Genomic DNA, 11108 nt, shown 5'->3' on the forward strand with positions numbered 1-11108 from the left:
AACGGTATAATCTCCATTCATCACTTCGTTCTGACAGTATAATCTCTTTTCACGCCCATATATTCCTTCTAAAACTATAATCTCCTTTCGCGTAAATTGTAACGGGTCGATTCCCAAATTGAAACTATATATTACCAATATCCAACTTCGTACACCACTATTCCACATGACAAACTTAAGGAAAAACTTCCCTTGATCCGCGGGGCTTTTGTAACATAACGTGGTGACCATAGATACAGTTACACATCTTCAGGGGTTCAGGGCAGTTTGTGTAAAAAAAGATAAGAAGCATATTATAACTGCCAATCATCGCATGGATCTAGTGATGATTATTTGACAGCAGTTCACAACCAAAACCATGGCATATGTGTAAGGGGATCGATGTTTGTTGATGTATTCGACTGGTCCTCTCACACTGGCTCTCTCGTCTGGCACTGCGCATGTAACTGGTGCTACAATCTCTCTAACATTTTAATATTTAATGAGAACAAAGGGACGTGCCGATATTTCAAGGATCATAACACCCGCAGTGCATTTGTCAGAGATAATGTCTTCTGACTGGTCGCTTCTATTCTTGTGTTTGGTTTGATGTTACTTGGGCTGTCAGAAATAAATGTGTCCCCTGCTTGCATGCTAACACGTTGAGTTGCGAGCAGAAGGAATGGTGGATATCGATGTTCTCCACAGGAACGCATCGGCGAGGAATGTTCACTGAAGTCATTCTCACAGAAGGTCCTTCGCACATGTATTGATTTTCCTCAGCTCTGCAATAATTTCACACTCAGTTCTCGTCGCAGCTTTGAGATTCACATTTTGCATAAATTGACCGGATCAACTGGGTGCTTGTGGCAAGATGGAAACGAAAACGGACATGTTGTGGCTTCTGCATTTGGCCGCCATGCTGCTACTTACAACAGTAAGATGTGATGAAGAGGAGGAGGTGAGTAATGTATTCATCATAAGATCATTGCAGGTTGTTGGACACTGTGCAGACATTGTTCTAACATGCTTGCAAATGCAGTGTCGCAACATGGACAATGCACAAACCAATTTGATTTTCGTCCCAGTTGTTTTGATGTCAAAGAACACGACGATGTCGAAAATCTGTTGATATGATTCTATCACTATTCTATAATGGCGAATGTGAAATATCATGACTATGAAAGGCGACTTTAATTGTCTCAATTTTGTGATGAAAGACATTGGATTATCCCACAGTTGTTCGTGAACCTATACCACCAAACGTTTACTTTTAATTTTATCCACAAATCGTGCCTCTTTTGTCTACTTTTAGCATCGTGTTTTTTAAATATCGCACCAACGTTTCCTTGTTCCAAAAATCCACCCGCCGAAGTCTTACTTACTTACTTACTTACTTACTGTGGCCTGTTGGTAGTTTAATTATTACGTTGGATGTTTGGATTTATGATGAGTCTTTACCTTTTTGAGTGGCTTTTGGGGCATATGTTTTAGCTTGCAGTTTGAGTTCTGATAGTTATTTTGCCACTTTTGGAGATAAAATCCCTTCGTGATGCTCTATATATCGTTTTTGGACATTGATAAGTTAAGGCTTACTCCTGGTTGTTTAAGGGCTGCTTTGGCTGCTTTGTCAGCGTGTTCATTTCCGAACACTCCACCGTGGGCAGGGATACAATTCTATATTTTGCCTAGTTTATTGAGCTGGTTGGAACTTTTCAGTATTTGGTGTATTAGGGCGAGTTTTTTGTGGTTTTGCTTTTAATAGAAGGTAGTCCACTTAACGAGACAGTTAAAATTAGTTGTGGTTTTGTTTTGTTTTTTAATTTTGGGGTTGTGTAAGGCTGTAGCCATCCCCATTAGCTCGGCCGTGAAGATTGATTGCTTGTTTTTGGGTCTACAAGATTTAGTTTATTTTGTGGGTTGGGAAATGTGGATGCCGAATCCTGTGTGTTTTGAGCCAGCTTTAGAGGACCCGTCTGTGTAAAAGTGGCATTTTTCACGTATCTATTCTAGTGTGGTGGTTTTGGCGGTGTTTAGATCAGTTGCTTAATGTATTTTTGAGGAGACTGTTGTGTCTATTTTGGGGCTTTGAAGTTTGGGTGTGAAGATGTTGTTTGGTCCGCCGAAGTCGGATATGAGGCGTTGTTATAACGGCGATATTCATCAACATAATTTCACTCGCCAATAACGACATGTGATTACTGTGGTTACTTTATCACATAACTCCCTGCATGAGGTTGTCTGTGTTAGAAAGGGGGTTCTCAACTTAAAAATTGAACCTCAGGGGGATGAAGGCTGGGAGATTATATTCTGTTCTTGAAGTGTTGAACTTGAGCTAGCTATCCACAGGTATGGACATATGGAGTATAGAAGACTTACAAGGTAGAATATCTTGCTGGGGAGAGGGGGATTATGCGGTAATGTCATCTTTCTTAAACATATGTTTATACTTCTGATATGTACTACAGTTAAATTTGTCATAGACATGTCAAATAACCGCTTCGTTACACACGACTGACTTTAAGGTGGAACGATCTTGAGCTGGGTGAAAAGGAACCATTAGTAAACAGTGCAAAGCTTGTTTCCATTTCGCTGACCGTGGACTTTATTTTCAGTCACCAAAAGGCAGTGATATCTGTGGGGGACGACGGCATGTTTGTACTACGCTGATGAAGTACCCAGATGGTTATGTTGCTAACGAGGGCCCCTATTGCACCTGTAGCGACGGCAACTGTGGGTCGGCGTGGAGTGACAACGACGACAGAGCACTTACCTGGCAGCATTACGAGAGAGGTGACACGACAACACTCACATTACCTTTTCACATGATGCGGAAGGCCGAATAGAATAAGCGAGTTTATCTCTATACTATTTAAAACACAGTAGGTGTTTAGGTCCCCTAAATATCCCGTCCAACACGTTTCAACACATATATGTATGTTTACTTGAATGTGAGTTTAAAATAAATTTTGGGTATTTAGGTCACTGGAAGGTCCAGTACCGGTTCTGCCAATCGCTGATATCTGAAGATAAACTGCGTGAGTGTGAGAGTGGAGAACTGTCTACTGTAGTGGAGACAGAGGTGACGTCTTGGAAACCATACATGCTCCCAATGAGGTGCCGCTGTAGACATGACCTATATCACATGACAGGATGGAAAAGAGACGGCAACGTGTGGAAGTACTCGTACAAGTGTGATAAGGTCAGTCCAAGCAGAGAATACCCAAAACCGAAAACGATAACCCTAATACCAGACTAAAAAAGGGATAACATAATAGCAGAATAAAATGATTTGTGTATGGTTGACCTGTATCTGATTTCTCACTGGTGTTGGCTCTAAATTGTCACATTTGAGACGGTGAAGCGGCCGGAAAATCCATGACAGGGACATGACTTTTGTTGATCCTTTTGTTTGTAGAAGCTGGTGTGTTTAATGTGGACTATAGTCCAGGCAATCTAGGCCATTTTTTCACTTAACTTGGAACACATTGCAACAGAATGTATTCACCACAATGCATTTCTATAAGGTCCCAAGATTATTATTATTATCTGGTAATAGACACGGGGTCTGTGGTATCTTGCGGCTGCAGAGGATGATGGTAGAGTTTGTGTCTCTACTAAGTAATATGTTCTTCATCATCTTCCCCCAAAATCGCTTGTATCATATGCTTTTCAGTCCTTCCTTCTTACATCAGCCATATAAAGACACTAGAGCATGTTTACCCGCTTCGGTGATGACTTTTTCATCCCCAGTTTCTTCTGTTTTGCTGAACATTTTAGCCTGATCACAGAACAAGGCATTATTCTTCAATGCTAGACCCTTTCCCAAGACAAACAGTCGAGGAGTGGTTTCACAGCCAAGAATTGTATGTAAAAAGAGCATATGCTTACATACATCACTGCCCAGCAGTAGCGTTGATTGCTTCATTTACCAAAACGTGTTCCTGCTTGAAGCTGGCTTGGGTTCTGGTGCCAGGAACAAGTCAAGTGCTTCCATTTTAACATGGTGAAGAAGGAGGATGAGCAAATCTGTGTCATCTCCCACCAGGACAGTGTGACAGCGTCTTATTTTGCATGGACTGTGCTGAACCAAGCTCTCTCCAGTTTGTCACCCAGACCGGCAACAAAGCGCTGTTTGTTTTTTGCTTTGTTCAAGAGTTCTTCCTTCTACGATTAAATATCAATTTCCCCCGTGAACTCATCTTTCTCCCCAGAACAGACCTCTGTGTAGCATCTTTCGTTGATGGATCATCATTGGAGCCACTAAAGACAATGTTACCAGCAGCATATTTATGTACAACATATCGATGGTCTATAGTTAACATACGTGATAAAACGTAGAACCTCTTGGTCAGGGTGAAGTAGAGCACTACCATCAATAATGTTCTGGACATTTCAAGGTTCTCGTTCTTTCACTTGGATGGTGTTCCAGCTAGCATCAGTAAGTGTTGCCTTACTGACCTGCAGTGCAAGGGAGGAGGATATAAACAATGATGGTGGGTGACTACAGAGTTCATACATGAACAGTGCTTGTAGATAGATCTTGTACTATACTGGTGTGACAGTTGATTTAACGGGGGAATGGTCATTCGATCGAAGAAGGAAGCATTCTGGAACAATGCAAACAACAAACAACACTTCATTGCCAATCTGGGAGACAAACTGGATAGACCTGGGTGCAATTCTGTACATGCAAAACAGGCGAACAATCACTTGGGTATTTATATGGCGGATGTAAGGCGGAAGGACCGGATAGCTTAAGGTACAAGTGATCTTGTTAGAAGTGACGAAGAACCTGCCACCAACCTCTGTAGCCACAAGATGCCACAGCCCCCGTGCCTACAACCAGAAAATTCAGTGGAAAGGGTTCAGTATGAATCCATTGGGTTGAGGATGGCACATGATAGATGGACGTTCCTTACCAATACAGACAAATCAGTCTGCAGCACCTTCAGCACTCCCGGATATCATCTGTTGTAATTACAAATGAGACTGTAAAAGAAGAAGAAGCACTTGCCGGAAACATGGTCTTATATTAGTGTTGTGTGCGGCGAATGCCACGATACAAGCTGATGATGACAAACCAGTGGAGACTTTCGAGGTATAATGGTCCTGCAACATCAAGCTACAGCATTCACTGTGACAACTTTGCTACTATTCTTCAAGTAATAATGTTCATAAATCACACAGTCATGTAACTGAATGGGCAGTGGATCACACATTTTCGGATTTATCTTCAAATATTGGTATTTGGTAGTTATATTGGACTTCCACAAATGAACTACAAGGAAATTACTAACCAACTACTTGTGAAACAACTGGTTTTTCGTAAATTCTGAGAGAACATACTTGTTTCCAACATGAATGAAAACAAAACTTGTTACAGTGTTTATTGTCATGGTAATAAGTAGATACAGGCAATAATAATCAATATTGATATTTAAACTCGCTTAAACATGTCATTTACGAGATAAATATTGATGTTTGGTGGTGAAATTGGATTTATGCAAATGATTGAGTATTCTACATGCATCCTTCGGTCTGTTTACCTTGATGTAGAAGTTCAAATTACTGAAATATGACAGCAGAGACCAACAGTGCATTGATATTCCATGTCTATCCAGCATTAGTTTAGCGGCCATCATCGAATTTTGGCCACAAGGAGGCAATGGTGACGGAGTTGTGTAAAGTGTAAACTATACTTCAGTGAGTTAGTGTGCCAAGTAATAATTATGCATATAAGTCCTATCATACTGTTTTAGAGTTAACAGATTCCGGAGTCAAACCTATATTAAGGAAACTTGTCGGCAATCTTGAAATTGGCGGCCATCTTGATTTTTTGTATATTTATCAAAAGTCGAAAACGTTCAGTAATTGTGAATAAATTTTAGAAACACAATATGGCTATTTCGAAACACAACACATGCATTTTTTCATCAAAAGATTGAACCTCATCTGAAACATGGAAGATATATTGATAATTGGTGGTCATATTTGATTATGCAAATTAGACATAGTTCCCAAACTAAAACTTGGGACTTTTAGTATGGGACCTTGTAGAAATGCATTGTGGGGAAATAAATTCTGTTGCAATTTGTTCGAAGTGAAACCTTGTTGCAAAATGCTAGAAATTATCTTTGTCCCAATACGAGTCTTTCAGACGTTGCATCATCTCACAGTATATTGCTGAGTCTAATGGCCCTTGTATCATCTCACAGTATATTGCTGAGTCTAATAGACCTTGCAGTATCTCACAGAATATTGCTAAGTCTAACAGACCTTGCAGTATATCACAGTATATTGCTGAGTCTAATAGACCTTGCAGTATCTGACAGTATATTGCTGAGTCTAATAGACCTTGCAGTATCTCACAGTATATTGCTGAGTCTAATAGACCTTGCAGTATCTCACAGTATATTGCTGAGTCTAATAGACCTTGCAGTATCTCACAGTATATTGCTTAGTCTAATAGACCTTGCAGTATCTCACAGTATATTTCTGAGTCTAATAGACCTTGCAGTATCTCACAGTATATTGCTGAGTCTAATAGACCTTGCAGTATTTCACAGTATATTGCTGAGTCTAATGGACCTTGCATCATCTCACAGTATATTTCTGAGTCTAATAGACCTTGCAGTATCTCACAGTATATTGCTGAGTCTAAGGGACCTTGCAGTATCTCACAGTATATTGCTGAGTCTGATGTACCTTGCAGCGTATCACAGTATATTGTTGAGTCTAATGGACCTTGAAACATCTCACAGTAAATTACCTAGTCGCTGGGGCCTTGTAAAATCCTAAATTTTGAAATTACTGCTGATCCTATAGGACATTGTAGAATATCATAGTATGTAGCTGAGGCTGTGGGACCTTGTAGAATATCCCAGTATTTTGCTCTCACTATGGTCGCTTATAGAATCGCACAGTATATTGCTGAGTCTGTGGGACCTTTCAAACAAAGAGATATGAAAAGGAGTGAATAATGGACTATGATATGAAAGGAGAGAGTGAATGTTATTTTGTGATAATGCCAAGTGTGTGGATGATATTAGTTTAGTGTAAAAATGTGTGAATGTTGTTCCGAGAGAGTAGAAAGCGTGTGGATCTTGTTCTGTGAGAGTGAAAGGTGCGTTAATGTTGTTCTCTGTGTGTGTCTGTACAATTGTGTGAATGGTGTTCTTTGAGAGCAGAAGGCTTCGGAATGTTGTTATGTGTCTGTACAATTTTGTGAATGTTCTGTGAGAGTAGAAAGTGTGGGAATGTTGTTCTGTGTCTGTACAATTTTGTGAATGTTCTGTGAGAGTAGAAAGTGTGGGAATGTTGTTCTGTGTCTGTACAATTTTGTGAATGTTCCGTGAGAGTAGAAAGTGTGGGAATGTTGTTCTGTGTGTGTACAATTTTGTGAATGTTCTGTGAGAGTAGAAAGTGTGGGAATGTTGTTCTGTGTGTGTACAATTTTGTGAATGTTCTGTGAGAGTAGAAAGTGTGGGAATGTTGTTCTGTGTCTGTACAATTTTGTGAATGTTCCGTGAGAGTAGAAAGTGTGGGAATGTTGTTCTGTGTCTGTACAATTTTGTGAATGTTCTGTGAGAGTAGAAAGTGTGGGAATGTTGTTCTGTGTCTGTACAATTTTGTGAATGTTCCGTGAAAGTAGAAAGTGTGGGAATGTTGTTCTGTGTGTGTACAATTTTGTGAATGTTCTGCCAGAGTAGAAAGTGTGGGAATGTTGTTCTGAGAGCAAAAAGTGCGTGAATGTTGTTCTCTGGGTGTGTACAATTGTCTAAATGTTGATCTGTGAGAGTAATAGGTGTATGATAGTTTGTCGATGATAGTTCATCGAATGTTTTGTGAAAAGAAAACTATGCATGTTGATCTGCGAGAGTGAGGAGAGTTCGAATGTTCATTTGTGAGAAATGTATTGTGTGAATGTTATATCTGTGAAGTGGAGAAGCCTCTGGTGGCTATAATTGAATGTAATGAAACATGTGCTTTAAGCAGTTTACTCAGATTAGTTTTTTATTTTTACCATTTGTAAAGCTTAACCTTTTTTTTTCGCACTCCAGAAATTAAGTGGTATCGTTCATCATTTATCCCACAAACGATTACACTCAGAAGTGATATCTGGTGTAACAATGTCTGTCGTAAAGCCCCACTGGCCCATGGCATCCGAAATTCTATTCATGTAAATATTGATACCACTGTGACATATTGACGGAGACATTATTGCCAGAATGGAGTGCAAATGCTTGATTAAGATATATTTTCAAATTGTGGGAAATGTGACAGAAATGTGAATGTTCAGGAAAATCACTGTGAATCTTTAGTATTATATAGTAATTTATCCTTCACTACACCAAATACCACATCATTTGATATTTTGACATTTCAGCCTGAGTGCAAGGAGAACGGTGGTGTGTGCGCAACGATATTTATGGATCTAAACAAAAAGACGGACATAGTAAAAGAGGTGAAATTCAAATGTGCATGTCCACCGGGACATTTATGTCCCGCGAAGATTAGGGATGAAAGCAAGGAGACAGAGGCACAAAAGGAGGTGAAGTGTCAACCGATAAAACAGTCTCACAACAAGATCTAACCCGTGTATGGGCGCTCTCTGTCCCCGACCACCCTCACACTGTCGTCTTGCTACTGCACATTAGTATGGGGGATGCTCGATGATACAGCGCAGAGGAGAGCTTCAAATTACACTGAACTAGGCGTATCTGTTATATATTTGCTGTCCTGTATATCTTTATATCTGCACCGCACACTGCACTGTGTTTATCTTTTGTACTTCTCATTGATATAATATTCTCTCAGAATCAGTCATGTGTTTCTGCGTATATGTACTCGAATGTATGATGGACAGTAATTATTACCAAGAACTCTCATTAGATATTTTAAAAGATGAATCTCGTTACAGAAATCTTTCAGACAGTTCGGAGAAATCAGTATTACTTAATCTTAAAAGATTAGTATATTCACATTCTCAATGCCTGACTAAAAACGAAGAGGATTATTTATTTAATTTTGAATCGTAAGAAAGTTATTTTTAAGGCCCCCTAAAGTTCATAAGAGCTTACAGATCCAAGAATAATGACGAGCATTGAATTCTGCTTATGTCAAAATATCCCCCGTAAATTATTTAAAATTACGGATAATAATTGCGGGACCCAAATGTCCCACACACAGAATCAGTGACCTTATGGATAAAGTGTTAAAACCCATAACTAAACATGTCAAGAGCTACATAAAAGATACCACTGATTTTCTGAACCAACTTCCCGCCTCAGTCGAAAATGGTACAAAGTTAGTCAGTTTTGATGTAGTTAGTTTATATTCAAACATTCCCCATGATCTCGGCATAGAAGCTATTGAATACTAGATAAATAAGCACTGTTCGGGGATCCGAGAAGAAATTACCTCTGAATTCCTTATCCATAGTACTAAGTTAATTCTCAACAATAATAATTTTAATTTGATGGTTCTCATTACAAACAAGTTAAAGGCACAGCAATTGGTACAAAAATGGCCCTTCTTATGCAACTCTTGTACTTGGTTATTTGGAGGAAAAACTGTACTAAAAATTGATAAAAAATTAGGCATTCAAATTGGACAGGGATTCCTAGATAAATGGAACAGATTTTTAGATGAACCGGAATGGAGACGATCTACAGTGTTTGATATTTTTAACAGACACTCCATCCAAGTTTTATCTTTATCTTTAGAGATGAGAACAAATGATGATAACAATCAATCGTTTCTAGATGTTATGGTTATAATTTCAAACAATAATATTAAAACAGATGCATATTGCAAACCAATCGATTACAAACAATACCTCAATTACAATTTCTGTCACCCCCGTCATACTAAAAACAGTGTCCCTTACTCGTTAGCACGTAGAATCTGCGCTATAGTATCTAATTCAGATCGTGCACAATATAGACTCGATGAACCGAGGGAGTCACTATTAGAAAGAAACTACCCTAGAAAAATTGTAAAAGACGCAATAAACAAGGCTAAATCACAAAACCGTTGTGATCTTTTAAAACCTAAAGATAAAACTAACGAGAGTGTTCTCCCTTTTGTTTACAACCTTTAATCCCCCAAACCCGGAAATATTTGGAAGTGTTCGGGAGACACTGTATTCTTTACATAAATGTAAAGGACTAAAACAAACAAAAAATGTCACAAAGTAAGCTTTTAAAGTAAAAGACAGAGCCAAATTATGAAACCGATTCTTACTAGGGCTTCTTTCTAAAAAGGAAAACAAGAATGTAAAACAGTACAAAAAGTGTATCAGACCTAATTGTGGCACTTGCCCTCATGTTTTACAATGTTGTTCTTTTACATTCTTTTAAAACTTTCTATGTCCGTGAAAATATGAACTGTGCTTCGAAAAACTTGGTTTATGTCATACAAGGTGCTGGATGCTAAGCCAAATACATTGGACAGACAGGGGACACCCTAAGAGCGAGAGTGAGGGTCCACCGACAACAAATACGGGACCCCTCTTGCCGGTGTATCCCACTCAGTCAACACATTGATCAATGTGCCTGGAATAATTTTTTTGTTTTGCTTGTGATATGCCCGTTTTACAAATGTGACAATGATGCACTGAGAAAGATAAAAGAAAGTTATTGTATTAATACTTTCAAACCAAAATTAAATGGCCTGAAATAATTGAATTATTTTATACAATTACTGTACATTTTACTGCCACTACAATACTTATTTACCCTATCGCCCTACGCCTGTCTTATTGTGACGTCACAAAGTTAGATTGCACTATGACGTCATACTATGTTAGAGTGCACTGTGACGTCAAAACAACGTAACAGCATAACTGTACTCTTGAAAATCACATCCGTGAAACCGGTTGAGTAAATTATACAGCTCATCTTTGGACTTTTGTATTTTATATATATATCTGTAGACGGGAATATTGGTGGATGATATATATGTACATTGGTATATGTCTACTTGGGTATATATACGGGACAAGGTTATATCTGCCCGTGGGTATTTATATATCCGGGTATATTTGTGCACATCTATTATATGTTTTCCGGTAAACCCTCTGGATGCCGAGGTTTTTTTCTGACGCACATTTTACTTAGATCGGA

General features: G+C 38.9%; 1 protein-coding gene across 1 annotated transcript; it reads left to right on the forward strand.

Moving 5' to 3' along the window:
• The first annotated feature begins 475 nt into the window (after nucleotides 1–475).
• Nucleotides 476–10882, forward strand: LOC124115352 (U-scoloptoxin(11)-Ssd2a-like). The gene is made up of 4 exons (XM_046476301.2): nucleotides 476–940; nucleotides 2595–2772; nucleotides 2961–3181; nucleotides 8369–10882. The coding sequence occupies exons 1-4, from the start codon at nucleotides 854–856 to the stop codon at nucleotides 8573–8575; spliced, it is 693 nt and encodes a 230-aa protein (XP_046332257.1). The 5' UTR covers nucleotides 476–853; the 3' UTR covers nucleotides 8576–10882.
• The last annotated feature ends 226 nt before the right edge of the window (nucleotides 10883–11108 follow it).

This window comes from Haliotis rufescens, unplaced genomic scaffold, assembly GCF_023055435.1.
Source record: "Haliotis rufescens isolate VD_foot unplaced genomic scaffold, xgHalRufe1.0.p SCAF_1, whole genome shotgun sequence".
NCBI classification, from domain to species: domain Eukaryota; kingdom Metazoa; phylum Mollusca; class Gastropoda; order Lepetellida; family Haliotidae; genus Haliotis; species Haliotis rufescens.